The 26796-nt window shown below is 45.0% G+C and overlaps 1 protein-coding gene across 3 annotated transcripts in view; it reads left to right on the forward strand.

Moving 5' to 3' along the window:
• Nucleotides 1–26796, forward strand: part of NBAS (NBAS subunit of NRZ tethering complex) — a 2361081-nt gene that overhangs the window by 857556 nt on the left and 1476729 nt on the right. For all 3 annotated transcript variants that reach the window (XM_078647778.1, XM_078647779.1, XM_078647780.1), the window contains exon 34: nt 7939–8096. In XM_078647778.1, coding sequence (XP_078503904.1) covers nt 7939–8096 — 158 coding nt within the window. The remainder of the gene's footprint in view (nt 1–7938; nt 8097–26796) is intronic.

Here is a 26796-nt window from a genome sequence, read left to right on the forward strand (position 1 = left end):
ATGGGCACCACCCCTTCAAAACAGTGGTGCATATCATTTGCAAGATTTGTTGACATCCAGAGCCTCGTGTTAAACAGGGGGAATTTCAATTGCCAGGGTATGGGGCGAACTACTATTTTCCTCCTGACGAGAGATTGAGAATGAAGACAAACCACATGATGACAAAAAGGGACGGCATTCCGTAACCCCCCTGGCTTGGGCACATCCATGTGGCCACATGTAAAGTAATCATGTGTAACAAATGTGCTGTATGTTGAGGTCTTCTACACAGTTCAGCTCATGTGGCAGAAGCAATTTCATCATCAGGGTTCTCCATTTACTCATCTTTACCCACAGAATGTGCAGGGATTGTGTCCCTCTTGACCCCCACCCACCCCCTTTGCATACTGCACTGTTGGAAACTACGATCTTCTGCTTGGTATTTCCCCAGATTTTGTGCATTCTGTTGCTGAACCCATTTTTGTTGGCTGTAGGACTGTGTGCATTATATCCCTGCTAACCAAAGGTAAAGTGTTTATGATCTCCCTTATTAATCTGTTAAAATTGGTTTACCCCAGATATATATTAAAATTTGGTTTAGCTAGAATATGTTACCACTAGTACACGGGCCGCAAAATTAAAGACTAGTAGTGGATGCAGCCCTCATTGTGCCACCACTACATTATCACTGTAAAACATGTCTCCAGGCCTGCAACTGCAGCTTGTGTGTGCTGTTTTAGACTGCCATTTCAACCTGGCAAAACAAACCTTCTTCTAGGCCTAAACCTTCCTTTCAAATACTTATAAGAGACCCCTAAGGTAGGCCTTAAAAGCCCATAGGTCAGAGTCCATGGTATTTAAAAAGGAGGACATGTATATTTAATGTTTTACATTCCCTGGCAGTAAAAACCCTCCAAACTCAATTTTCGGTGTGGCAAGTGTGGTGATGCATGCCTCGAACTCTGCTCTGTCATGGAATCCGAATCCTTCGGTGATTCCGGTACAGGCAGTTTCCTCTGGGACCCTGTTAGGTTAAACTTGTTTCCTTTCCTCTCCATGTTAATAAATCTTCAATAACCGTTAAGAGCCTCTGCAGCATTCTTCAATAATTTGGCGACGATCTGAGCATTCTTTGGCAAGGCTGGCTCTCCCACAGCTGATCAATGGTTTATAGTATTACATTTAGTAATTGCTACATTCAAATCTATTTCATGAACTCACTTTAATGGTAATTTAAAAGGCAGATACCGGATAGAATATCGATGACAAAAGTATTGTGTGGACAGAACGTTAAGGACCAAAATATTGAGGACCAAAATAGGTATCTACATACCGTGAAGATGTATAGATTGTCAAGGTATGTAAATGTGGAATAAAGTATGGTAAAATGTTAGAAACCTACCTTCACAGTATTTTAGCCACACTATATATATATATATATATATATATATATATATTCATATTTTTCTTTGATAATGTGTCTAGACACCTTAAAAGTCACTTTAATGGTTCATTTTGATTTTTATATTACTATTTTGGAAATTATACTTTTAGAAAGTTGGCGTTTTCCCTGCCTAAAAACCTGAAAGCTTTCAGCCAATGTCCAGCTGTCACCTGATGACTTTCCTGTGGTCAGATGTGTGTTGCTCCCAGACGGTGGACAAAGGTTCCCAGTGTCGGGAGGGGGAGATGTCCTTGCAGGATGGCATGAGGGCTGTGCCCAGCCCCTTTCTGAGCTTCTAAGGATGCCTTCCTTCTCGCTGACAGAAGAAGCTCACACCTAGGCCTGAACCCTTTTGTCTCTCTAATCAGGCTTGCTCCAAACCCAGTGGGAGGGGAGGACCTGACCAGAATTGGTTTAGGTGGTGAACAAAGGCTTGGCTTGTCCTCCACCTCCACCACTGGCATTGGGCTTGCTAGTGGACCACACAGACCTCTCCTCACAACACTACGAGACATGTGAAGAATCAAAGATGGGCTGTCCGGCACTCCAAGGGCCAGCTGGCTGACCTGTTCTTTCAATTACATTGAAAGAATAAACCACCAGAGGCCTCTTTCACTGCAACTGCCCAGCTGCCCAGTCCCAACTGAACCTGCTCTGGACCCTGTTGTTGACCTCTGCTTGAGTGAGTCCTAACCCCCAAGTGGTGTCTCTAAGGTCTTGGACCCTTGGCTGGTGTTAGAGTGTAGTTTTTCTGTCTCCAAAATGCAAGAAGTGGGTCTTAGAAACGTGTTATCTTTAGAATCGATAGAAACCAGTTAAAAGCCACAGCCAACGACCTCATGTTAGTGGGAGGACTCAACTTGCTGGTTTGCACAATTGAAAAAGATACAACTTCCCAAAAATGTCTAAATCCGAATGTAGAGGGCTTTATTGGGATGGACTCCAAGCAGCATTCGATCAATGTCGAGTCCTTGATTCCTGGTCACAAAACTTTCCCGCCTTTGCTAACAACTGCACCAGGATGCCTCTTTTCAGTAACCTGCTGTTGTTGAACCCCACTTTGTATTCGGCTTGCAGCTTGCATGCTGATAGCCACTTTTTCTCCATAAAAATTTCGAAGTCAAAGGGTAAACTTTCAACCAGGACAAACCCAGTCTCTGTATCTGACCCATGTGTCATCACTGTGGGACTTAACTTTTGATTTTGATGCGGTCTAGCTTGACCAGATGTCCATTGTTGACGCTTTGTGCTTGTAAGTGCTATTTTTAATTCACATTTTTTAATTCATGTCTCTGGTTCTACTTTTTTTGTTGTTGTTGATGTTTTGGTGTCATTTTATTTATAAAGAATGTACTCTATTTTCTAAAATAGTTTTGGATTTTTCATGTGTTGTATTTTCACTTTATTAAAGTGTTTGAGTGCTGCTTAAATACTTTACACAGGACCCTGACAAGATTGTGATTATTGTTTGAGGTGGGATCTCTCCCCCTTCAACTAACTCTCCAATTTCTTGCACGCCCTAGAATGACACTAGATTATTGACACAACCACTTCTCACTAACAACTAGACCCATGTCCTCAGTTCTGCAGCAATTTTGACATCCTTAAGGGTTATATTTAGATAAATGTTAACCAGCTACTTTGCAGTGGGATCTTGGGTTCAGCCCGGGCACAACCGCACCATCAGTAAACAGGGGATACAGGTCAGTGAAATAAACGGGGGCTTAGATAATGTGGTACAGTGTAACGCAGGGGTCAAACTGATGATACAAATGTACAACTGTAGCAGAATGATGGGGTGAATGTTGTTGTACTAAGTAGAAATATAACATGCTGTTATAATTGAAATGCCAATAAAAATTGGTTTAAAATAATGACACGTAAATGTTAAGGAGACCACACAGTAAAGTGACTGACTCAGTAAGCTGCCACTCTAGAGAGTGCAGGATGCCAAAATAAAATCAAAAGCAATCCTTTTACCATAGGGTATCCAAACTCAGGAACTAGTGTGGTTAGTTCACAGACAGGCAAGAGTCATACATCTATAAACATAGTCATGGGCAAAAAGTCAGTTAAAATGATACCCATCATCTATGAGAAGGCAATATCAAGAAACATAATTTAGAATCAGGTGGTAAAACATATCAAAATGTAAGTGAATCAATTAAGGAGTTAGACCATGGTAGAATAGGTAGTTCACACACCCATATGTGAATAGGTACAATAAAGGGTGGTCTGCTGAAAGGAAAGTAGACATTGTTGGTTGATTTCAGAGAGAGGCAGCTTCAGTATGTACTCTGCAAGGTAATCAAGCTAAAAGATAAATAAAATTAAAGCGGAGCAATTTAATCCAAAAACTAAGGAAGGGGAGGAACGCTCATTTTTGTACCATAGTCAGGACAGGAAAGAAATATAAAGAGTGCAGGCCTCTTGATAGATCAAATCTACTTCAGATATTTCAAAATTGTCCCGAACTGCAAGCAATATACCCAAATGAAATAAAACCAGAAGACTTTGTACAAGATAAAGACAGAAAGGAAGTCTGAAAAATGTGGCTTGTCTAGCTTTTGGTAATAGGCTAAATCATCAAGGACTAAGAATAGTTCCAAGAGAGGAAATGAAGCAATTAGATGCAAAGTCATTCTTAAGTAACCACGCTGGTTGATGCAGCAATCAACTCAATGTATCCTTGAATGATGAAACTTGGTAGGCGCAAAAGAGATAGGTTGGGTTTAGTAGAGCAAAGTTAGAAACCACCTTTCCACAAAATAAAAGAGACTGGCAAAACACTGATTTACAGATGGAAAATCGATATGCTTGTTTGAATTCTGTGTTGGAAGAAAAAAGTACCATGGTTAACAATATTGATTAGGATATGATTTCTCCATACAACCTGTTGTTTTTCTTCTGATACATTCAATGAGGAGGTTAAATGCTTAACTTGTAATGTATGGATAAAGTGCTAGAAGGAAATGTATCATGTGTTTCCAGGAAACTTGAATGTCTACAGCTAAACCTCTTTTTAATTGAGTCAATCTGATCTATTTCAAAATAAGAACCATTCGTTCCGGGTGCCTTATAGGTGGTCTAGTAACTTAAATCTCCACAAAGATAGCAAAAGGCATAAAGCAGAAAACAACTGAATCTGCCTGGATACACGCACACATACATGCATTTGTATAACAATTCTGTATTAATAGAGAATATAAGTTTGTTGTATGTTTATGTAAGATTGGTAGAGATATTTTTCAATAAGAACCAGCAAACGGAATTATGTTTTTTTTTTCTTGATACCTTGATTGCGATGACAGGAGATTTCAGTCTACGCTTGAGCCCAAAGCAGGAGTACCAATGTCACGTTGACCTATTATTAGTGTATAATATACCCTCAGCAGTATTTCCAAACTGTGTTAAATCAAGGGCGTGACATGCAAAAAAAAGTATGATAAACTGGGGCTTTGTTTGAACAGTCGCCTGAAATCTGTTGTCCCTAAATCTCACACTTGTATACTGGGCAATAAAAGGTGCCTGACAGATTGGTTTTTCCCATTCTTGGCACTTTGATCCTATTACTGATTTTCAAGTAGCCAAAAAAGGTGGCAGTGATCATCTACCTCTAAGAGCCTCATTAAATCTGAAGATGAACAGTATAGAAAAGGTTATTCCATAGCAAGTTGGATTGTTAGGGCGTTTAAAATTGAATATTGATGATACACATCTAGCAATACTCACTGAAGTTCAGGGTATTTCTGATTTTGAAAACTTGAAGGTAAAATAAAAGGGATATCCTTGAGATATATAATAAAATAATAAAGAAGTTCATGTTCACGTGTTAGGATTTTTACACTTTTTCTCTATCATCATGGGAGGATTCATATGACTCTATTCTGCCACAAATTAATGTTCCAATAAAATAAACTTTGTATTCATAAAATACATTTTAATTAAAAAGATAGAATAACATATTGCCACTTATGTTTTAATTTCCATTTTGCGCCTCTTTTCTTTTTGTTAATTTTTTTCCTGTTCTTTTCAGACAAAGTTGGTATTGGTTTTCCTTTGTGCTGTGACATTTGGCTTATCAATGTCTAATTTAGCATTCCCTGTGATAAATCTCAGGTCCTGATCAAATGACACATTTGCTTGTTGTAGTCACAAAGCACGTGTTTGGCCCTTTTTTTGTTCTTTGTAATCATCAATGTTTTTTTTTCAGTTGAAGAATAACATAACATTATGCACCCTCAGTAGCTCAACTAGTTCTGTCTCACTTGAAATTTTGTATATTACTTCTTCACTTGAAGAGTAACATTTGGAAGAAGACATCTCTGCAACTAACAATAATCACATGTGGACTTCAAACATTTTCCTTGTTTATATGAAAGAAGGTGGTCTGTTGTCTGAAAGTCCTTCTGAATAAAAAGATCCATAATTTGAAGACTGGTTCAAGGCAAGTGAAAAAAATAATGCAGTAATTTTTGATGCTATGTGGCAAGATTTAAAAAGAAAAATGAGGAAGTTGAAAAAGAAAAAAAATGTTGAAATAGGGTTGAGAGGCTGTACAAGAAATATTGTAAAATAAAAAAGAGGAATACAAGGCCATGATAAAATGAAATAAAATAAAATACTATAGCTCCAATTGTGAACAAACGATAATGGTAATGTTGTCAAAGGACATGACAACATTTTGGAGATTAGTTCAGTATGGTTATGGCACAGAGAGATATAAATATCTCCTTGGGTATTGTTCCTGAAGAAATCTGGGTAGGATGTTTGAAAGAATACTATGCCAACTGTCTGACTGTAAATTCTCTTTAAAAAAAAATTCTCTTCTTAACCTGCTGAGAGCTGCGGGTCCAGATGATATGTCTGTAATAATAATTAAAGCAATATAGATTGGTGGACCAGGATATTTGCCTTGGTATTCCAATTGCTAAATTCAGACAGTTGGAAAGGTACAAAGCTGCAAGTATCGCTGTTTACAACCTAGGGAACAGTGTTGTTTTCAGCTTCTTTCTGAATGCCATTTATACATCCGTGTGGCTAAGGTCTAGGTGAAGTTCGTTCCAATGAACGGCCGCCAGATTGGAGACGGATTAATCTCGTACTCTGGTTTTCTTGATACGCTTAGTTTTGGCCTGAGCAAGATTGCAAGACCTCAGTTGTCGTGTTGAATGTAAAATTCAATTTTGTCCTGCAAAATTCGAGGGCCAAGTTGGTGTAGGGGTATATGTGCATAGCACAGGAGTTTGAACTTGGCTGTCTGACTCACAGGTAGCCAGTGGAGTTTCTTCAGGCATTCTGATGCCGAACTAAACTTGCGTTTATTGGAAACAAGCTTGACAGTGACATTCTGAATCTCCTGCAGTCTGGAGAGAGGTAGTCTGGCATGCCCACATAGAGCGCATTCCATTAATCCAGCCTACTGGAGACTAGTGCCTGAGTGATGGTCTTTCTACAATTCAAGGGGAACCATGAAAAAAGGATGGCTGGGAGAAAGTGGAAGGTCATTGACTGAAAACTCTGTTTACGAGTTTGGTACAAGGAGATAACTGCCCTCCAGTTAAGTGTTCAGCTACCGTAAAGATGAAATACTCAATAGTGAATTTAAGTGGCAAGGATGTTAAGAGACAAATTGTTTGTGATGGCTAGATATTTTAATTTCCATGATTTTCTATAGAAACCCCTTTAGTTTTATCTAGGGAAGAACTGTGTTCATGATAAGCTCTGAAGAGGTCAAGGGAATGCTTGCAAGACTCATGGCAGGAATAATCAGTGTATCCTTATTTTAACATATTTACCGAACCGAGAAATGCGATATGAATTATAAAAATTCTGAATAGGCTTATATCTGCTATATGCAAGAGGTGCAGACCTTTTTCTAGAAAGCGAAGCTGTGGTTTGAGGGAGTGATGTACAAGTTGACATATATTTTTAGATTATTTCCATTTGGTATCTCAGAAATGTCATTTTTTTAAACTGGTCTTTCTTAAATATGGATTAAAGTCTCATATGCAACCATTAAGAATTTTATTTACCATGCAATATTTGGATGTGACTTGTGCTATGTGAACAATTTTAATTTCTATAAGAGACTTAGAACGTTTAACAAATGAGTGCTTCTAAATTGTGTGTTCTTGTTTAATAGACTACGGTCTTAAAATGACCACGACTACTAGTGCAAATTGGATTGGTACCACTTTTTAGTTGATGTGCGACAATCTAAAATCGGGTTTCTTCTTCAGTGAAGGCAGTACTGGGAATTTGATTTGGGATTAATTTGTCAACTACTTGCTGTTCTGCTAATCAAATTCTGACTGTGTTTAATCCGGTAGGTTGCATTTCATTGATAGACCAATTTTAATCAATTTTGTTTTGTTCTAATTACTACCTATAGAGAGAAAATAGTATCTTTAATTATATGTTTGTTCAGAAAAAAAATTGTATTGCTTTTTTCTTTGGGATTTTGAGCTCTTCATAGAGGTTCTTTATGTTTTTTATTCTTGCTCCCTCTCCAGGTTATAGTGACAGCTGGGATGTTTGTAGCCAACTAGGACAGTCCGAAGGATACCAGGATCTGGGGACCCGCAAGGAACTTATGGCCTTTGCTCTCACTCACTGCCCTCCAGGTGCCATCCAGTCTTTGTTGGCATCAAGCAGTTCTCTGCAGACACAGGTGAGCTATTGAATGTTTTAGTCCCAGACTGTTCATGTGGGGAAATCCTAAGTTTGTAAAATAAAAAGAAAATTATAAGAACACAAAGAGAACATGTTGTCTTGGCTGTATAATCTGCTTTGAAGTGCTCACACACAACATTTCCAGCTATTTGTTTATTCTAGTCCTGAAGACATTTTTAAACACCTTTAAATTCCTCTGTATCTGCTATTCTTAGTAGTGAGAACCTCCCGAGTAATTAAGAGGGTCCAGATGTAGGCCACATTTCTTGAGTGTGCTAGTTCTTCGAAGTCATAACAACCAGTTACTTCTCTCCATCTCTCATGATACATTTCATTTGGAAATGTGAGTGAATTTGAATATTCTTTTGGACGAAAATGAAATTTTGTATGCATTTGTTTTGAAAAGCACTGAGATCTATCAAGCAGCCACTTCATAGCACTGATTACTGCAAGTCAGGCAATTCTTGAGATGAAATGTCTGTTTCTGATAGAACCATCTTCCTACAAAGTTGTCATCCTTGAATATCCTCCAGACATCACACTGGATCATGAAAGCTGAAATTGCTCTCCTTTGCTGGCATTTGTCACCATGGCCCCTTCAAAGTGTCAGTGCCCATATGGGATGCCACAGATCCATATATAGTGTCCTCCTGGAGCTATAATGTCAGTTCTGTTTTCTTCTGCACCCTTTGACGCTGAACTGGAGTTGCTTTCCAAACCAAACTTTTTCTAATGCTGTATGTTTAGAGACAGTGCCACCAGGAAAGAGGTCCAGTTCCCATAATGGGCTCACACAACATCTGTCTGCTAGTCTAGACTCTGCGTGCACCTCGGGACCCATCCCTAACCCTGCCTGCTTCCCACCGGTACCTGTAGAAGCTTCGGTGGGCCCTTCTTGCACTACTGTAGGCCACAACTAGTGTCACCTGCTGCAACACTTCAGATCTCACTTCCGGGATAGGTACAATGATGTGCCCTCTCTATCCTGAAGATTTCTTTTCACTCCAAGTTTAGAATTGAACATGTGGAGGACCTGTCTTCATCTTGACATCGGTTCTGAATTCTTCTGTTCATGATCGTCTATTTTGTTTTCAGGCTAGTGGTGCTGGGTCATCTCCCACCTTTGGAAGTGATGTGTGTAAGGTCTTCAGTTAGATGATAGCTTCTCCAGCTGTTTCCTTAGATGCAGTGTTGCCTATATTGATAGATATTTTTGCGGAACTGTGGTAGATGTGGATTTTTGGTAACATTCTTATATTTTGTTGGCATGTGGAGTACCTGCCTGTTGGAGTTCGGTTGAGTCTTTTCTCCCTCCTTGGTGTTCTCTTTCATGTGTGGCTGAACGGGTAATCTAAGGTTGTTAGTATTGGAAGTTGTGCTCGGACAGTCATGTTTTCCATCTGTGCAGTTTCAGTCGTGTTCATTCCTCAACTGAAGGTGTTTTCTTAGACAGTAGAACAGCACTGTGGTGTCTAAAAATCCTTCTGTAGCTTTGTTTCTGTTACCACCTGTTGGGATTAATAAGCCATCTATTATTACCCTTTGTACCCTTTGTGGGAGGACCGGCCGCATTCCACTAGTTCTGTTGCTTGTTTCTGTGACAAGGTAGTGGGGGCCTAGGATGTTGGGTCCCTTTGGATAGGAAAGGTCTTCTCGGATTGGCTATGTGAACGTGTGTATAATTTAGTGAGTCTCACCTGTTGCTTTTCCAAGTGGGGATGTCTACTCTGGGAAGATTAAATACACAATTTAACAAAGGGTCCAAGGGGAAAAAAAAGATAAGGACCAAGTAGTATCATATCCCCCAACCACAGTATGCCAAAACAAAAATACTGGTTAACTTAGATGCAACCAAAAACTAGATCTGTAGCAGCTGAACGTGTGTTATAGCAGCTGAACGTGTGTTATGCAGGAAAAGAAACCCATCAGCCCACCAAATGGCGGATCATCATCATCTGGGATTTATAAGACTGGTATCTGATAGGCATCTCGCATTGTATTATCGTGAGCTGTCCTACCATAAAACCACCAGTGATGGAACAAGCCATGAATGTGTGTTCTGTGGTGCTGAAAAATTATTTTGCAGTTATATACTAAGTGTGAAAATAGGTCATAAGTGCAGATTAAAATTGACTATTATGACACCAAGGATAAATTTATTAGAGGATTATCATAATGCCAAAATTTAAAAACAGCGTGTTGATAGTTTGACAAAGATAACTATCGTCAGTTGACTAGGAAGGTCAACATGTTTCAGCCAGTGTAGGTCATTGTTTATTATTTCTTTTCACCTTTTTGCAGTAGTGTAGTCCCTGGTCCTGAAGAAAGCCACCGGTCTATCCTTCGACCTACACTGGCTGAAACCTTCACAGTCAACTGACGATAGTTATCTTTGTCAAACTATCAACACGCTGTTTTTCAACTTTGGCATTATGATAATCCTCTAATAAATATATCCTTGGTGTCATAATAGTTAATTTTAATCTGCACTTATGACATATTTTCACACTTAGTATATCACTGCAAAAAAAAATTTCAGCACCACAGAACACACATTCATGGCCTGTTCCATCACTGGTGGTTTTATGGTAGGACAGCTCACGATAATACAATGTGAGAGGCCTATCAGATACCAGTCTTATAAATCCCAGATGATGATGATCCGCCATTTGGTGGGCTGATGGGTTTCTTTTCCTGCATAACACATGTTCAGCAGCTACAGATCTAGTTTTTGGTCGCATCTAAGTTGACCAGTAATTTCTATTTTTACTCTGGGAAGATATCTGGTTGTCTTCATTCATGTTACCTCACATCAATTATGGCAGGGTGTCTACGTCCTTTTACTGTCTCTTCCTTCCATGGGCCTTGGCTGTACTAGTTTGAACTTGCTCTTGGGTCATTGGTATTGGAGCTTATTTAGTGGTGTTGCAGTCTTTCTTTTATGGGCTGTTATTGGTTGGTTTTCCACCTAGGCTGATGGGTACATTTAACAGCATATTCCTTACAATTGGAATATCCCCATTTACCAGAATGGATCTGGAGACTCCCACGCCCCAGCAGGTGATGCTGTGCGGCTCCACAGAGACTTATACTGACCCAGACGTGACTGAATGGAGTCACATATAACCGCCCTCCTTGCTCGCTGACATGCATTCCTTTTTTCCATGCCGACCAATGCCGATCCGAAGGCATCTCAGGTTGGACCTAGCAAGCAAGTATTCCTCCCATCACTTTTTGTGTGTTTGATGCATCACTCAGAGTGGCCAAATTTATGCCGAGGCATGGGACCTTGCTCGTTGTGCCACTGGAACCAAGCTGCACCTGACTGATGAACCCCAATCAGGGTAAACCCAATCTTGAATTGCTTGTGTTTCTGCTCAGATCTGGGTTGGCAGTTTGGGCTAGACTGTTAATATTGGAGCAGGACTAGGACTAATTTTCATATGGTGGAGCTTAACCAGAGGTGGCAAGGTGCCCAGAAAAATGAGGGATTGGAATGCTACCCCGAGTTACTGCCAATGGTTAGACAAATTGAACACATTTCTCCCATCACCTATTGTTTCTTTGATTAAACGCTTTATGGTGCCAACTGTATTCCCAGGTGTGGCTCCCTTACTCACTGTGTCGCTGGAGTCAGGCTGAACCCGTCTGACATGCACTAATCATGGCAAAATGGGTCTTAGTTGCATGTGTTCTGGCTTGGCCGTTCAGTCTGGACTGTTGTTTTTAGTGTAGGGTCAAGACTAATTTGAATATGGCTGGGTCCAAGCTAAGGTGGCATTGGGGACAAAAGAACCATGCGTTGGAATATTACACTGAGTGATTGCCAGCCAGTAGACAAACTGCAAATATTCCTCTTATCACCTGCTGTTTGTATGATGTAACACTCTAGTCATTAGTCATTCTTTAGGATCCAGACACATCATAGTTTTTATTTTTCTGGAGAAGAGGGAAATGGGACCATAAGCTCCGGAAGAACCTTTGTCTTGGTTTATAGTCCAGGTCTGGTCAAGGATTTCTGTGATTCTTTCCTTCTATGAGTGGTGGGGAAGTAAACTAGTTTCATTCATTTTACTAAGTCCCTGTTTTCTGTTGATCTAATTGCCTGCATCCTACTTTAATAAGCCCAACAAAACATTTACCATATTCCACAGCAATGTGGTTTGAGTCTGTGTGTCCTTCGGTTGTCTCTGTGGCAAAATAACAAGGGATATTGAGGTTCATACACCCAACAGGTCTTGAATAGCTTTTTGGCCACTGTTTGGATGAGAAAGACAGAACTCATCATCCAAAAGGCCTTTGTTATTGGGTCACTTTGTGGTAATGCACCAAGATGGATGCTTTGCTTTTTGGTTCCCAGACTAGAGACAAGCAAGGTTTGATAAACTTGGAATCTGAGCCGTGGCCATGGGCATGAATATCTCCTTTAAGTCTGTTAAAGCGTGGTGTGAGTCCACTCAAGGCAGCTACTTTAGGGACCGAAGAGTGGTGGTTCTAGTGATAGCAACACTCGAAACTGCTATTTCTCTCTCAATTTTTAGCAGCACTTTTGCATTGGCAAATGAGTGATTTAGTAGATGCTTAAAGAGGGTAAAATTAAAGGGTATACTGAGAATTAGTGCATCACATTGTCTAGTTTCTTACATTTTTTTGTGGCAATCAGTCATTCGTTTGATTTTAGTCTAAAGTATTGATGATGTGTGTTTGAAGAAAGCACCATTATGGCATATCTGGGAAGGAGAATAGTCATAGCCTACTTTTCTGCCCAGCTCAAACATGCTTGGTACTTCTGGTTTAGTAAAATAGTGGAGCAGTATAAAAAATATGTGCAGTCATTAGTGCTTTTTACTTTAGCAGGGAGATTTATTGTGCTGTTTTGTTGGATTTGATTTGTTTGTGTTCTTGAGCTTCTAAAGAGTCCATCCATAAATCTCCTTGTGAGATAAAATTTGCTGAAAGCAGATATTTGTGAGTGGTCCTTCTCATTTGGCCAGTCAGATAGTTAGGATGTTGCTTTGATTTGGTTGGAATTTGGTGTGGGGATATCGTTGGGATGAAATCTCTGCCTGCGACTGGAATCCCTTCACCAAATTCTGGCTATTCCAATATATTTTCTGGGGCATAATTATGTGGGCCATGGGAAATTTCGCTGACATTTTGTACTAGCTCGAGGCAGGCAGATAATATCAGTAGGAGAGTTGATAGAGATCAAAGGAGTGGGATGGCAGGAGTCAGGGTAGAGGCAGTAGGAGGAAAGACTTGTGTGCTCTCACGATCTTACAAATGGGGGTGGGGTCGCACACTACTCACACACCAGCGGGATCGCCCCTAAGGACTGTGGCAAGTGTAGTTTGTGTTCCGTGATGCATCTTCTTTCGATTCTCTGCTATCTTCGCTATCTTCACCATCCCTGGACACGTGTTTCGGGGTATTTACCCCTCATCAGCAGGGATTAGGCCGTGTTCTGGGGTTGCCGGTGGCTGCCAAATATTGCCAGGTTTAATACCACTCAGGCGCGCAGGTACGGGGTCCCAGGCTCGTCAGCCAACTGCTCGAGGGAGCTTTAACATTACAAATGGGGGTGGGGTCGCACACTACTCGCACACCAGCGGGATCGCCCCTAAGGACTGTGGTAAGTGTAGTTTGTGTTCCGCGATGCATCTTCTTTCGATTCTCTGTTATCTTCGCTATCTTCGCCATCCCTGGACACGTGTTTCGGGGTATTTCCCCTCATCAGCAGGGATTAGGCCGTGTTCTGGGGTTGCCGGTGGCTGCCAAATATTGGCAGGTTTAATACCACTCAGGCGCGCAGGTGCGGGTTCCCAGGCTCGTCAGCCAACTGCTCGAGGGAGGTTTAACATTACAAATGGGGGTGGGGTCGCACACTACTCACACACCAGCGGGATCGCCCCTAAGGACTATTGTTAAAATAAAGGTTTGAGTCGGGGACAATCGATATTTGCCCAGCGGTATTGCCTCTGTGACCCTCGAATTATTTAATAAATGAAGAGGCAGGCGCTGGAGACTGGAAAGCAGGAAACAAGGTTTTTTTATTCTCTCCGGAGGAGAACACAGCAAAACGGACAGCAGGTATCGTTCTGAGGTGCTCTAACTTATGTTTGAGGCCTGGCCCCTTATATACAGTGTTTGCGGTTTTTATTACAGTTTACACACTCATGATAAAGCTTTGATGTACGGAAAGACATTCCCGGAAACCCCCCTCCGGGCCCGTTCCCACACATATTTACAGTAGAGGTCCCCATCCTGGTCACAACAGGTGATGAGTATCGCGCAGCTGGATATTCCGTCAATTCATGGAATGCGGGGTTCGATCGGATCTCATGGGGTGGGGGCTTTGATCAACCAGGGGATCCCTTGATGGGGGAAGCTTTCTATTGTACGGGGAGGGGCAAGGAACAGTATCGGCAGAGCTGGGTGTCGGCCTGGGAACGAGGAAGACAAACGGGCACACGGGGAAAAAGGGGGTTTGCATCTAAGGGCCGGGGATCATGAAAGGGAAGAAGGGAGGTGTCGCGCTGGGAACAGGATGAGGGCCTGGGGCAGAGCAGCGCTGAAGAGGGGTTTATGATTCAAGGCAGGTGCAAGCAGGGGGGTTGGTCAGCGTGCGGGCTTGGTGAGGGTGAAGGGCTATGTCAGGGGCCAGCGGCATGCAAGAGGGTTCGTTCTGATCAGGGCATCTTAAAATGGCGGGTGCGCACGACAAAAGTGTGGCATCAGGGGAAGAGGCAAGATGGCGCAGATAATGTTCACCAAACCGTACTAGTTTTCAACAGTCCTCCCTTTAACATATTCAAGACATCTTGCTGGTTCATTTTCTACTCGGTTCTATTGTGGTGGGCATGAGAAAGAAAACGGTAGGAACCCTGGATGAAAGAGTTGTAAACAATACATTTTGAGATTTCTAGTTTTTAGGAGGCGGACCTATTTGATAAACTTTGATAATCTTGTTTAGCAGGAAAGTCATAGTAATGCAATGCAGAGCAGTGAGTACATTTCATAAGGCGAACTGATGGATTGTTACCTAATCAATACAATGTTGGCTGGGAGAGAAACGAGACGTGGCAGAAATGATCGGGAATGTTCGAGGTTTAGTAAGCTTTCAGCAATTCTTCGTCTTCCGTTGGCACTGTGGAGCACCGGCGGTGGAGCTACGAGTCCAGCTCTATTCTAAGTTCCGTGTTGCAGGGCACGACCCTTTCCTCGCGTTTCTGGTCAGAAAAAGGGTCTTTCTCGCCCGGTGTCCTTTGGGATCAATAGTCAAAAGTTCAGGTGGAAGAAGAGTGTACAAAATAGTCCATAGGGTAGGTCGGAGAAAAAGGGGGATGGAGCAAGGCCAAATCAGGAACAAACTAGGGGAACGAGAGACTTCAGATAGGCGGGCTCATGACCGAGTCTAGAGAGCGGGGACCTTTCGGCACACATTCGAACATAGAGCGGGGGCATCAGGTTAGCCCTTTCTTCTCACTTTGTTGGAGGTAGTGCCTCGTCCTGTAGCTCTGTTCTGTCGCGGTCTCGCCTTGGCCCATGTCACAGACGTTCCACAGTCCGTAGTCAGGCCACGTGCTCCCACATCCGGTCCTTCTTTCCTCCAACAGCCGTACCCTTGAAGGAGTTTGAAAAGACAGTTTTTAGAGATTTGGTAGAGGAAAGTAACCACATAAGTCTATTTCTCTCCCAGCTCAAGGCAAATGAAGATAGGAACGTTCGCTATACATATAAATGATCGATGGTGGACCTGCTGGGTTTACTATGGCTTTCCTTCACAACTGTTTAATATAGTCACGACAGGTCATCTGATGGGGGCCCACCTCTGTAATGTAAGCCGGGCAATGCTAATAAAAAGTGGTGTGAGCTAACCGCATGGTACTAATAGGCTTCTCGCTGAGGGACGAACATAGGCTAAACCTTCAATGCCTTCTGCCCTTTAACTAAACATTTTCACTTTCGACAAGGCTCAGTGTAATGGTTTTCTTTGCTCCGGTCTAATCTTTAACTTTGCAAAACATCATTCTGGTCCCTATGCAGCCTCTCGCGGCCAGATTACTAAATTAGAGAAGACAGGGGTCTCATCGGAAGACACCTAGGTACATAGAAAACGTTGATGGGGGGGGGGGCAACTGAACGCAATACTGGGAGCGTCCTGAGAAGATGGGGGGTTTCGGTTACCTTTATGGTTTTGGGTATCGCGACAATTTGGGACGGGGAGGGGCGCGTTATCTGAGGCACTTTTATTCCATAGTAGTAGCCGCTGACATGTAGTTCCCTCATTTCGGGTCAGATTTAGGGAACCTCAGTCAGCTTACCTGTCCTTTCCTTTTTGACCAATTCTAGATTTCATCAAAACATTTCCGGAAAGGAGAGGTGGTGACACAGTATTAGGGTGATTTTATTAAAGACAAGTTTTGAGCAAATACCGGCGGTATTTGAAGCCAATTGGGTGGTGTGCTAGGGGTGGCAGTCTGTCAATTTCGGGGCTAATCGCTCGGAAGAGTGGGAGTGTGAAAGAGAGAGAGAGAGAGAGAGAGAGAGAGAGAGGGAGAGTGAGAGAGAGAGAGAGAGAGAGAGAGAGAGAGAGAGAGAGAGAGAGAGAGTGAGTGCAACGGCAGGCTAAATAGTACACGTGCGACAGAGAGAGTGGCAGTGTATTTAAGGAAGGCTATTTAGTGCATTACACAGTAAAGGACATTCACGGGTCTGCGTTAGAATCTTGAAATCATGCAGTTTGAGCATTAGACAGGGTAGAGGGGACATGCTTCGAGAAAAAGGAAGAAAGAAAAGGGAAGTACCATTGTGTCGCACTTTCTTGCATTCTCGGTCCTTCGACCCGTTGAGTCAATGCTTCAGTCACACATGCACATTCTCTCATAGTTTTGATTCATCTGTGACATAGGTTCATTCGCGCAGCCTGGGTTAAGAGTGATCACTTTTCATCAGATCATACTAGTTCTACAGGTTTGTTTGCTACGTGAGTAGTTTGCAGGCGTGCTTAGGTGCCACCTTGCAGCGCTGGTCTGTTTCGTGTATTAGACATGGCAAGGCTTCAGATCTTCGCCATACCTTGGTTGCGGCCCCTGATGTACCCTGTAGAGGGAGGGAAAAAGAGGGGAGGGGAGGGGGACAACATTCGCGCACATCCAATACATGGATTCGAAAGTCCTTTACTTACCTCATACTCGTCTTTCCTCCTCGGGGTAGAATCCCCGGGGGTATCGTTTCTGGAGTCGGGGGGGGGGGGGCAGTGTGTCCTTATGGGTCGTGTGCGGGGAAACGTGAAAAGGGAACCAGAGGTGTCTAGTGCGAGGTATCTAGTCGAAAGATGTATCTCACTATCGGGATCCTTAAACCTCCTTCAGCGCTGTGACGTTCTAAGGTTCTTCGGTTCTTGGGTCAGCTCTGTTCCCTAATACCTTTGAACGTCGTACTTTATAACATTTACATCGTTTTATTTTACCCTTCTTTTACATTCCCTCAGTTATACCGTTCGTTTTACCCATCCTTGGAAGTCGAGGTCTTCCTCCATGCGAGAGTTCATGAGTCAGTCGCGTACTTTGAAGGCAGAGCGTCGTGTTGTCGATCCGATCCGTCCTCCAGGGCTGGGCAGCCATCTTTTTAATAACCTTAAAGAGAGAGCATAGTAGGGTGCACAGAAAAGAACTCTCCCGCCCATCCCACATTTTAAATAAAGCAAGCAATACCCGTTCATCATTTTGAAAAAAAGGACCTTTATTTTTGCGAGATCATAGTATGTGGATTCATAAGGGTGCAGTCGTATTTGGCCGGGCACGGCAATGGCTAAAGTGCGTACAGTGGGGGGGTGTTGTTTGGCAGCAATAAAAAACATCTGAAAGTTTTAGCAATTCATTTGTAGCAAACCAGAACGTCTATCAGTTGGCCGGGGGGTTCGGGGGCGTTTATTTCATAATTTAGAAGCATAGTCATACTAGTTGCAATCAGATTTCCTATATGCATACCGTGCGCGTGCATCATAAGCGAGGATATACATCGGCTATAAAAATATAATACATTGTACATTTATAATCATCATTTTTAACGCGATCCTTTTACATGTTCCTCGAGTGAGCTCTCCGTTCTTCTCGTCAAGTGTACAAAGGGTCATATATGTATCAGAACATTAAGTTTGTATAGTGAAAAGGGACACCACGAGGTGTTCGTAAGTTCCTATTGATACCGGCGCCATTTTGGGCGGGGCCGGGTTAGTCCGGAAGTAGCATCAGGGAAAAATGTTTCCTACAACCGGCAGTTGGACCAGAGTCCTTTTCGGCAGTTCTAGAATTCATGCTAATAGGAGGAGTGGCAATGTCATGTTTATTTCGTTGGCGATCAAGGCAGTTGCCCCTTACCGGAGGCCTGCAGTGGCCGAGGGCTCCTTCGGGGACCTTTGTAGAATCTTCAAGGCTGTGGAGATGTTGTCGGAGGTGGGGGCTCGTGCTCCGGTGGGCGAGCCACCGAGTTATATTGCTGGTCAAAGTTACTCTAGCGGCCGAGGCCCGCCTTCCAGCGGACCCAGACGCCATTTTGGGGCCCTACAGGGGCCACTGTCGTCGAGTTTGCAAGAGTGGAAGAGATCCTTCGGAGTGAAAGGAAGAGGGCTCTGTTTTGTGAAAGCGGGACGTTCGGCTGGGGTGCAGCTGTGATGCCCCCGCCTGGGGGGGCGAGGGAGACTCGTTCGCGCCGTCTCCTTCTTCCGGTGCACCCCATGCTGCTCTTTTTCATCGGCCCGCACGAAGGTCTCTCCCCATCCGGTGCTCCCCAAGTCGTGTGCTCAGTGCTGTGGGAGTATGGCCACCTGTGGCGCGCATTCGGCGCGGCACGAGTATCGGTGCAGTCATTGCAGGTTCGGTGTTCCGAAAATATGGGCACCATTGCACGTTCGGTGCTGCGCAAGTATTGGGGCACCATCGCCTGGTTGGGGGTGTTCGGCGTTGGGCCGGGGGCTGGGAGACCTCCTATCCGTGGAGGTGGGAGAGGCTCGTCCGCGTCGCCTCTCCCTCCCAGCCCAACTTGGACAAATTGTTGCGGAGGTACGTGCAGGACATCCCGCCGTCCAGAGCTGCTGCGGCTGTTACGGAAGGGAAAAGAAAGAGGTGTCTCGTTCTTCTCGGGACATGTGGCGGGACTACCTGAGACTGTCCGGGCCCGTTGCGGCTGGCCGAGGAGACATGTGGCGGGACTACCTGTAACTGCCCAGGCCGCTGGCCCCTTCCTCTCCTCCGGCTCCCCAATACGTTAAGATTTCCTGACCAAGAGTTGGCAGCAAGGCCCGCCTTATATGGGTTGCCGCCGGTTGGGCGTAGCCGTAACCCTACCCTGCTTTGGAAGGTTCCAGAAGGTGGGGGGGGACGAATGTTCTGTTGATTTTCTAGTTCTACAGTTTACCGTTCTTGTTTTTCTATCGTTATTGTGTTTTTCTTTGCCTGTTATGTTAAAATAAAAGTTTGTGTTTATCAGTGGCTTACTGATTTCGTTTCCCATTTCTTTCTTTCCAGGTTGTTTTATGCTAAAATTTCTATTAACATAGTTTATGTAACATGGAAGCACGTGCAGGGGGATGACGCAGATTTACGTACACATAAACTCAGACGGGCGGGGGTAATAGAAAAGTATGACACACAAGATCCAAAGACAAACATAAAACAGTGATTATTTGGCCAAAATTATCTTTTTCCGTCTGTTAATTTAGAGCTAGGCTGGGTTCCCGTTTTTATATTGTCCGACCTAGGAAAACTCCAACATGTCGCTGAAATCGTTCTGGCGGAACCTGTGCCATCGGGCATAATCAAACGCGGTGGTTCTGTCTGGTCTGTCCGTGCGAGTCGGATTTTTCTTTGTCTCGCGCTTTTTCTCATTCTGCTGGCCTGTCATTCCTGTCGGCCCTTTGCCCTTACCACCCCCTTTTTGAATCGTTTTGGCCCTTTGCCCTTACTCACGCTCAGTAGAGTCGGGCATTGGGCTTTCCAGTGTCCGACATATCTACAAAAAGCGCATTGGTCTTGCCCTAAGTCTGGCCGTCTTTTGCGTTGTGTCGGGGGATAACTTTTGGGTCGTGGTGTCCCGGGGTTGTCCTGTCGGTATATTTCTCTACCTGGTTTGTCCTCGTCTTTTCTCTGTCGTTGCATAGCCTCTCTGCGCCACATACCGAGACTGTCGAGCATAATAGGCGTTGTCTTATTATTGCGAAGGGCTATTTCCAACGTTTCTATTTTATCAAGGTCAAAGGATCCTGCCAGTGGCCACTGTTTGTCTTGACTTTCTTTGGTATACCTGTGCCACAATTTATTATAGGCTATGGTAACTAATCCATAGTTTATGAACATGTCCTTATTAGGGGTGCCTTCTAGTGGAGCTATATGGTCCACCTCTAATACACGGTCCGGGCTGAACCAATTATCAATCAGTGGGGAGAAGACAGACATGACGGCTCGTAACGAGGGACTAAAAAGTCAGCACTGCCTATCTTATCACTAGGTGCAAAGACTAGACAGAATATTCCTATTCTACGTTGTTTGCAGGCAGTGAATACCTCATGAACAAAAAGTAACAAATAACGAGGAACAATCAAACAATCAATAAATAAATAAGATAGAGTAAGATCAATGGGGAGAGTAAGTAGGGCGCAAAAGTCTGCGTCCTCTACCCTTTCAGTATCCGCAAAGAGGAATCTGTTGTTTCCGGTTTGCAGACAGAGAATCTCCAGAAGACAATCTGCGAACAGTAGTTCGGGGTCAAAGGACCCAGTTAATCAGTGAGGGAGAGGGAGTCTCCCAAAAACCGTTAAGAAATAATAGAGTCAGTGGGGGAAAAAAAATAGGCGCGACGGTTACGTTACCTATCCTTCACTGTTTGCAAAAGAGAAGGAGCCTACTGTTTCTCCATGTGCAGACAGTGAATCTCCAAATAGGTCAAACAAAGAGTAATACTAGTATATTTTTTGTAAACAATCAAGCAATCAATTATTTTCGCAATCCGTCGTGTTTACACGACCTTACCCGGACCGTATGGACAGTTTCTTGTCTTCCGAATCCAGCGCCCGTTCGTCCTCTTTTTCTCGTATTTCTCACGGCACTCCTAATGGTCCCCAGTCAGGACCGTAGATCACTCGAGAGAGGTCTGTTCGGAACTAGTGAAGTTCGGATGATCGGCTGCCAGACGAGGGTCTATTGGGCAAGAGCTCTCCCGATCGTTGCAGTCATTCACTCTGTCGTCGGGACCTCTCCCACTGGATCCACGAGTCGCTGATGGGCCCCACGTTGGGCGCCAATTGTTAAAATAAAGGTTTGAGTCGGGGACAATCGATATTTGCCCGGCGGTATTGCCTCTGTGACCCTCGAATTATTTAATAAATGAAGAGGCAGGCGCTGGAGACTGGAAAGCAGGAAACAAGGTTTTTTTATTCTCTCCGGAGGAGAACACAGCAAAACGGACAGCAGGTATCGTTCTGAGGTGCTCTAACTTATGTTTGAGGCCTGGCCCCTTATATACAGTGTTTGCGGTTTTTATTACAGTTTACACACTCATGATAAAGCTTTGATGTACGGAAAGACATTCCCGGAAACCCCCCTCCGGGCCCGTTCCCACACATATTTACAGTAGAGGTCCCCATCCTGGTCACAACAGGTGATGAGTATCGCGCAGCTGGATATTCCGTCAATTCATGGAATGCGGGGTTCGATCGGATCTCATGGGGTGGGGGCTTTGATCAACCAGGGGATCCCTTGATGGGGGAAGCTTTCTATTGTACGGGGAGGGGCAAGGAACAGTATCGGCAGAGCTGGGTGTCGGCCTGGGAACGAGGAAGACAAACGGGCACACGGGGAAAAAGGGGGTTTGCATCTAAGGGCCGGGGATCATGAAAGGGAAGAAGGGAGGTGTCGCGCTGGGAACAGGATGAGGGCCTGGGGCAGAGCAGCGCTGAAGAGGGGTTTATGATTCAAGGCAGGTGCAAGCAGGGGGGTTGGTCAGCGTGCGGGCTTGGTGAGGGTGAAGGGCTATGTCAGGGGCCAGCGGCATGCAAGAGGGTTCGTTCTGATCAGGGCATCTTAAAATGGCGGGTGCGCACGACAAAAGTGTGGCATCAGGGGAAGAGGCAAGATGGCGCAGATAATGTTCACCAAACCGTACTAGTTTTCAACACTGTGGTAAGTGTAGTTTGTGTTCCGCGATGCATCTTTCGATTCTCTGCTATCTTCGCCATCCCTGTACACGTGTTTCGGGGTATTTACCCCTCATCAGCAGGGATTAGGCCGTGTTCTGGGGTTGCGGGTGGCTGCCAAATATTGCCAGGTTTAATACCACGCAGGTGCGGGGTCCCAGGCTCGTCAGCCAACTGCTCGAGGGAGCTTTAACATTACAAATGGGGGTGGGGTCGCACACTACTCACACACCAGCGGGATCGCCCCTAAGGACTGTGGTAAGTGTAGTTTGTGTTCCGCGATGCATCTTCTTTCGATTCTCTGCTATCTTCGCTATCTTCGCCATCCCTGGACACGTGTTTCGGGGTATTTACCCCTCATCAGCAGGGATTAGGCCGTGTTCTGGGGTTGCCGGTGGCTGCCAAATATTGCCAGGTTTAATACCACTCAGGCGCGCAGGTGCGGGGTCCCAGGCTCGTCAGCCAACTGCTCGAGGGAGCTTTAACATTACAAATGGGGGTGGGGTCGCACACTACTCACACACCAGCGGGATCGCCCCTAAGGACTGTGGTAAGTGTAGTTTGTGTTCCGCGATGCATCTTCTTTCGATTCTCTGCTATCTTCGCTATCTTCGCCATCCCTGGACACGTGTTTCGGGGTATTTACCCCTCATCAGCAGGGATTAGGCCGTGTTCTGGGGTTGCCGGTGGCTGCCAAATATTGCCAGGTTTAATACCACTCAGGCGCGTAGGTGCGGGGTCCCAGGCTCGTCAGCCAACTGCTCGAGGGAGCTTTAACATTACAAATGGGGGTGGGGTCGCACACTACTCACACACCAGCGGGATCGCCCCTAAGGACTGTGGTAAGTGTAGTTTGTGTTCCGCAATGCATCTTCTTTCGATTCTCTGCTATCTTCGCCATCCCTGGACACGTGTTTCGGGGTATTTACCCCTCATCAGCAGGGATAAGGCCGTGTTCTGGGGTTGCCGGTGGCTGCCAAATATTGCCCGGTTTAATACCACTCAGGCGCGCAGGTGCGGGGTCCCAGGCTCGTCAGCCAACTGCTCGAGGGAGCTTTAACATTACAAATGGGGGTGGGGTCGCACACTACTCACACACCAGCGGGATCGCTCCTAAGGACTGTGGTAAGTGTAGTTTGTGTTCCGCAATGCATCTTCTTTCGATTCTCTGCTATCTTCGCTATCTGCGCCATCCCTGGACACGTGTTTCAGGGTATTTACCCCTCATCAGCAGGGATTAGGCCGTGTTCTGGGGTTGCCGGTGGCTTCCAAATATTGCCAGGTTTAATACCATTCAGGCGCGCAGGTGCGGGGTCCCAGGCTCGTCAGCCAACTGCTCGAGGGAGCTTTAACATTACAAATGGGGGTGGGGTCACACACTACTCACACACCAGCGGGATCGCCCCTAAGGACTGTGGTAAGTGTAGTTTGTGTTCCGCGATGCATCTTCTTTCGATTCTCTGCTATCTTCGCTATCTTCGCCATCCCTGGACACGTGTTTCGGGGTATTTACCCCTCATCAGCAGGGATTAGGCCGTGTTCTGGGGTTGCCGGTGGCTGCCAAATATTGCCAGGTTTAATACCACTCAGGCGCGCAGGTGCGGGGTCCCAGGCTCGTCAGCCAACTGCTCGAGGGAGCTTTAACATTACAAATGGGGGTGGGGTCGCACACTACTCACACACCAGCGGGATCGCCCCTAAGGACTGTGGTAAGTGTAGTTTGTGTTCCGCAATGCATCTTCTTTCGATTCTCTGCTATCTTCGCCATCCCTGGACACGTGTTTCGGGGTATTTACCCCTCATCAGCAGGGATAAGGCCGTGTTCTGGGGTTGCCGGTGGCTGCCAAATATTGCCAGGTTTAATACCACTCAGGCGCGCAGGTGCGGGGTCCCAGGCTCGTCAGCCAACTGCTCGAGGGAGCTTTAACATTACAAATGGGGGTGGGGTCGCACACTACTCACACACCAGCGGGATCGCCCCTAAGGGCTGTGGTAAGTGTAGTTTGTGTTCCGCAATGCATCTTCTTTCGATTCTCTGCTATCTTCGCTATCTGCGCCATCCCTGGACACGTGTTTCGGGGTATTTACCCCTCATCAGCAGGGATTAGGCCGTGTTCTGGGGTTGCCGGTGGCTTCCAAATATTGCCAGGTTTAATACCATTCAGGCGCGCAGGTGCGGGGTCCCAGGCTCGTCAGCCAACTGCTCGAGGGAGCTTTAACATTACAAATGGGGGTGGGGTCGCACACTACTCACACACCAGCGGGATCGCCCCTAAGGACTGTGGTAAGTGTAGTTTGTGTTCCGCGATGCATCTTCTTTCGATTCTCTGCTATCTTCGCTATCTTCCCCATCCCTGGACACGTGTTTCGGGGTATTTACCCCTCATCAGCAGGGATTAGGCCGTGTTCTGGGGTTGCCGGTGGCTGCCAAATATTGGCAGGTTTAATACCACTCAGGCGCGCAGGTGCGGGGTCCCAGGCTCATCAGCCAACTGCTCGAGGGAGCTTTAACATTACAAATGGGGGTGGGGTCGCACACTACTCACACACCAGCGGGATCGCCCCTAAGGACTGTGGTAAGTATAGTTTGTGTTCCGCGATGCATCTTCTTTCGATTCTCTGCTATCTTCGCCATCCCTGTACACGTGTTTTCGGTGTATTTAGCCCTCACCAGCAGGGATTAGGCCGTGTTCTGGGGTTGCCGGTGGCTGCCAAATATTGCCAGGTTTAATACCACTCAGGCACGCAGGTGCGGGGTCCCAGGCTCGTCAGCCAACTGCTCGAGGGAGCTTTAACATTATAAATGGGGGTGGGGTCACACACTACGCACACACCAGCGGGATCGCCCCTAAGGACTGTGGTAAGTGTAGTTTGTGTTCCGCGATGCATCTTCTTTGCTATCTTCGCTATCTTCGCCATCCCTGGACACGTGTTTCGGGGTATTTACCCCTCATCAGCAGGGATTAGGCCGTGTTCTGGGGTTGCCGGTGGCTGCCAAATATTGCCAGGTTTAATACCTCTCAGGCGCGCAGGTGCGGGGTCCCAGGCTCGTCAGCCAACTGCTCGCGGGAGCTTTAACATTACAAATGGGGGTGGGGTCGCACACTACTCACACACCAGCGGGATCGCCCCCACCCCCAATTGCTCTCACGATCTACTCTGTGTGTGGGGCAAGGGGGTTTAGGAGCGTGCAGTCCTGGTGCTTCTATCTGCCCGTCTGTATTTGATGTGTGTGAGGTAAAGTCCAAGGCTGTCAGTGATTCGTGGGAGGGGACAAGGACTGCAAGGCGAGTATGACTAACTCTCAGTCTTGGCAACAGCCTGTGATCCCTTAGAATAGTTAGTTGCAGAATTTCACTCAAAGGTAATACTCTGTGTGTGATACCGTCACTCGTAATGAGGACATGGAACACTTGCCTCATTGAAACATTTATTTTATAATATTGTATACGGTTTGGAGAAACTTTATGGGCATTTAAGAAAGGATTTTTGCCGCTGATTAAGAAACGTTTTGACATTGGCATACATTCCAAAGCTCTCCAAAGGCTAGGCCCTTTTTTTAAAATCAGGTCGTATATAGTTCAGCTTGGCTCTTTTAGATCCAATTCCCATAAATCAGAACGTAGAGTCTCAAAGGGCTCCTCACTAAGCCCTACTCTTTTTAATATCTATGTGGCCTTTTAGGCCACAATTGTAAGGAAATGGAGTTTCAAAGTACGTTCGTATGCTGAAGATACCCAGTTGATCATTTCACTAGGAGAGAATTAAGAGGAAATGCATGACAACCTACATAAGTGCCTTACCGAAGTGGAGGACTGGATGACCAACCATTGTCTAAAGTTAAATGCAGACAAAACTGAGATTCTGCCATTTGGTGGGGCCCATCAGATGTGGGATGCCTCTTGGTGGCCAGATTCTCTGGGTGACACGCCTCCCCCTAAGAAATCTGTGAAACATCGGTGGTTCATCATCGATGACTCGCTTTTAATGCAAAAACATATTATTGCTACCTGCAGCAAGTGTTTTAATATCCTAAAACTTTTAAGAAAAATGTTTAAATGGATCCCGATACCCGGGCGAAAGAACATATTACACGCTTTGGTTAACAGTCGTTTGTACTATTGAAATGCCCTCTTTGTGGGCATGGCAGACTATCTTTTTTCAAGATTGCAGGTAATCCAAAAATATGCTGCTAAATTAATCTGCCTGACTCGGCGTGCTTAACATCTTTGCACTGGCTGCCAAAGCGAGAAAGAGCAGGCTTGAAACTTTTATGCACTGGTCACAAGGCCTTGTACAGCACTGGCTTGGACATTTTATGGACCAGAGTTGAATTTTATAAACTTTCCAGTGACTTGAAATCCCGAAATTTAGCCTTAGCCAAAACCACCAGAATAACAAAAGCCAGAACCGGTGGATGCTCATTTTTGCATCTGGCTGCCGTCCAGTGGAATGCCCTCCGCCTCACCGTTTATCATTTACAGTTTAGAAAGAGTTTGAAAACCAG

Source organism: Lissotriton helveticus, chromosome 6 (assembly GCF_964261635.1).
Source record: "Lissotriton helveticus chromosome 6, aLisHel1.1, whole genome shotgun sequence".
Taxonomy (NCBI): domain Eukaryota; kingdom Metazoa; phylum Chordata; class Amphibia; order Caudata; family Salamandridae; genus Lissotriton; species Lissotriton helveticus.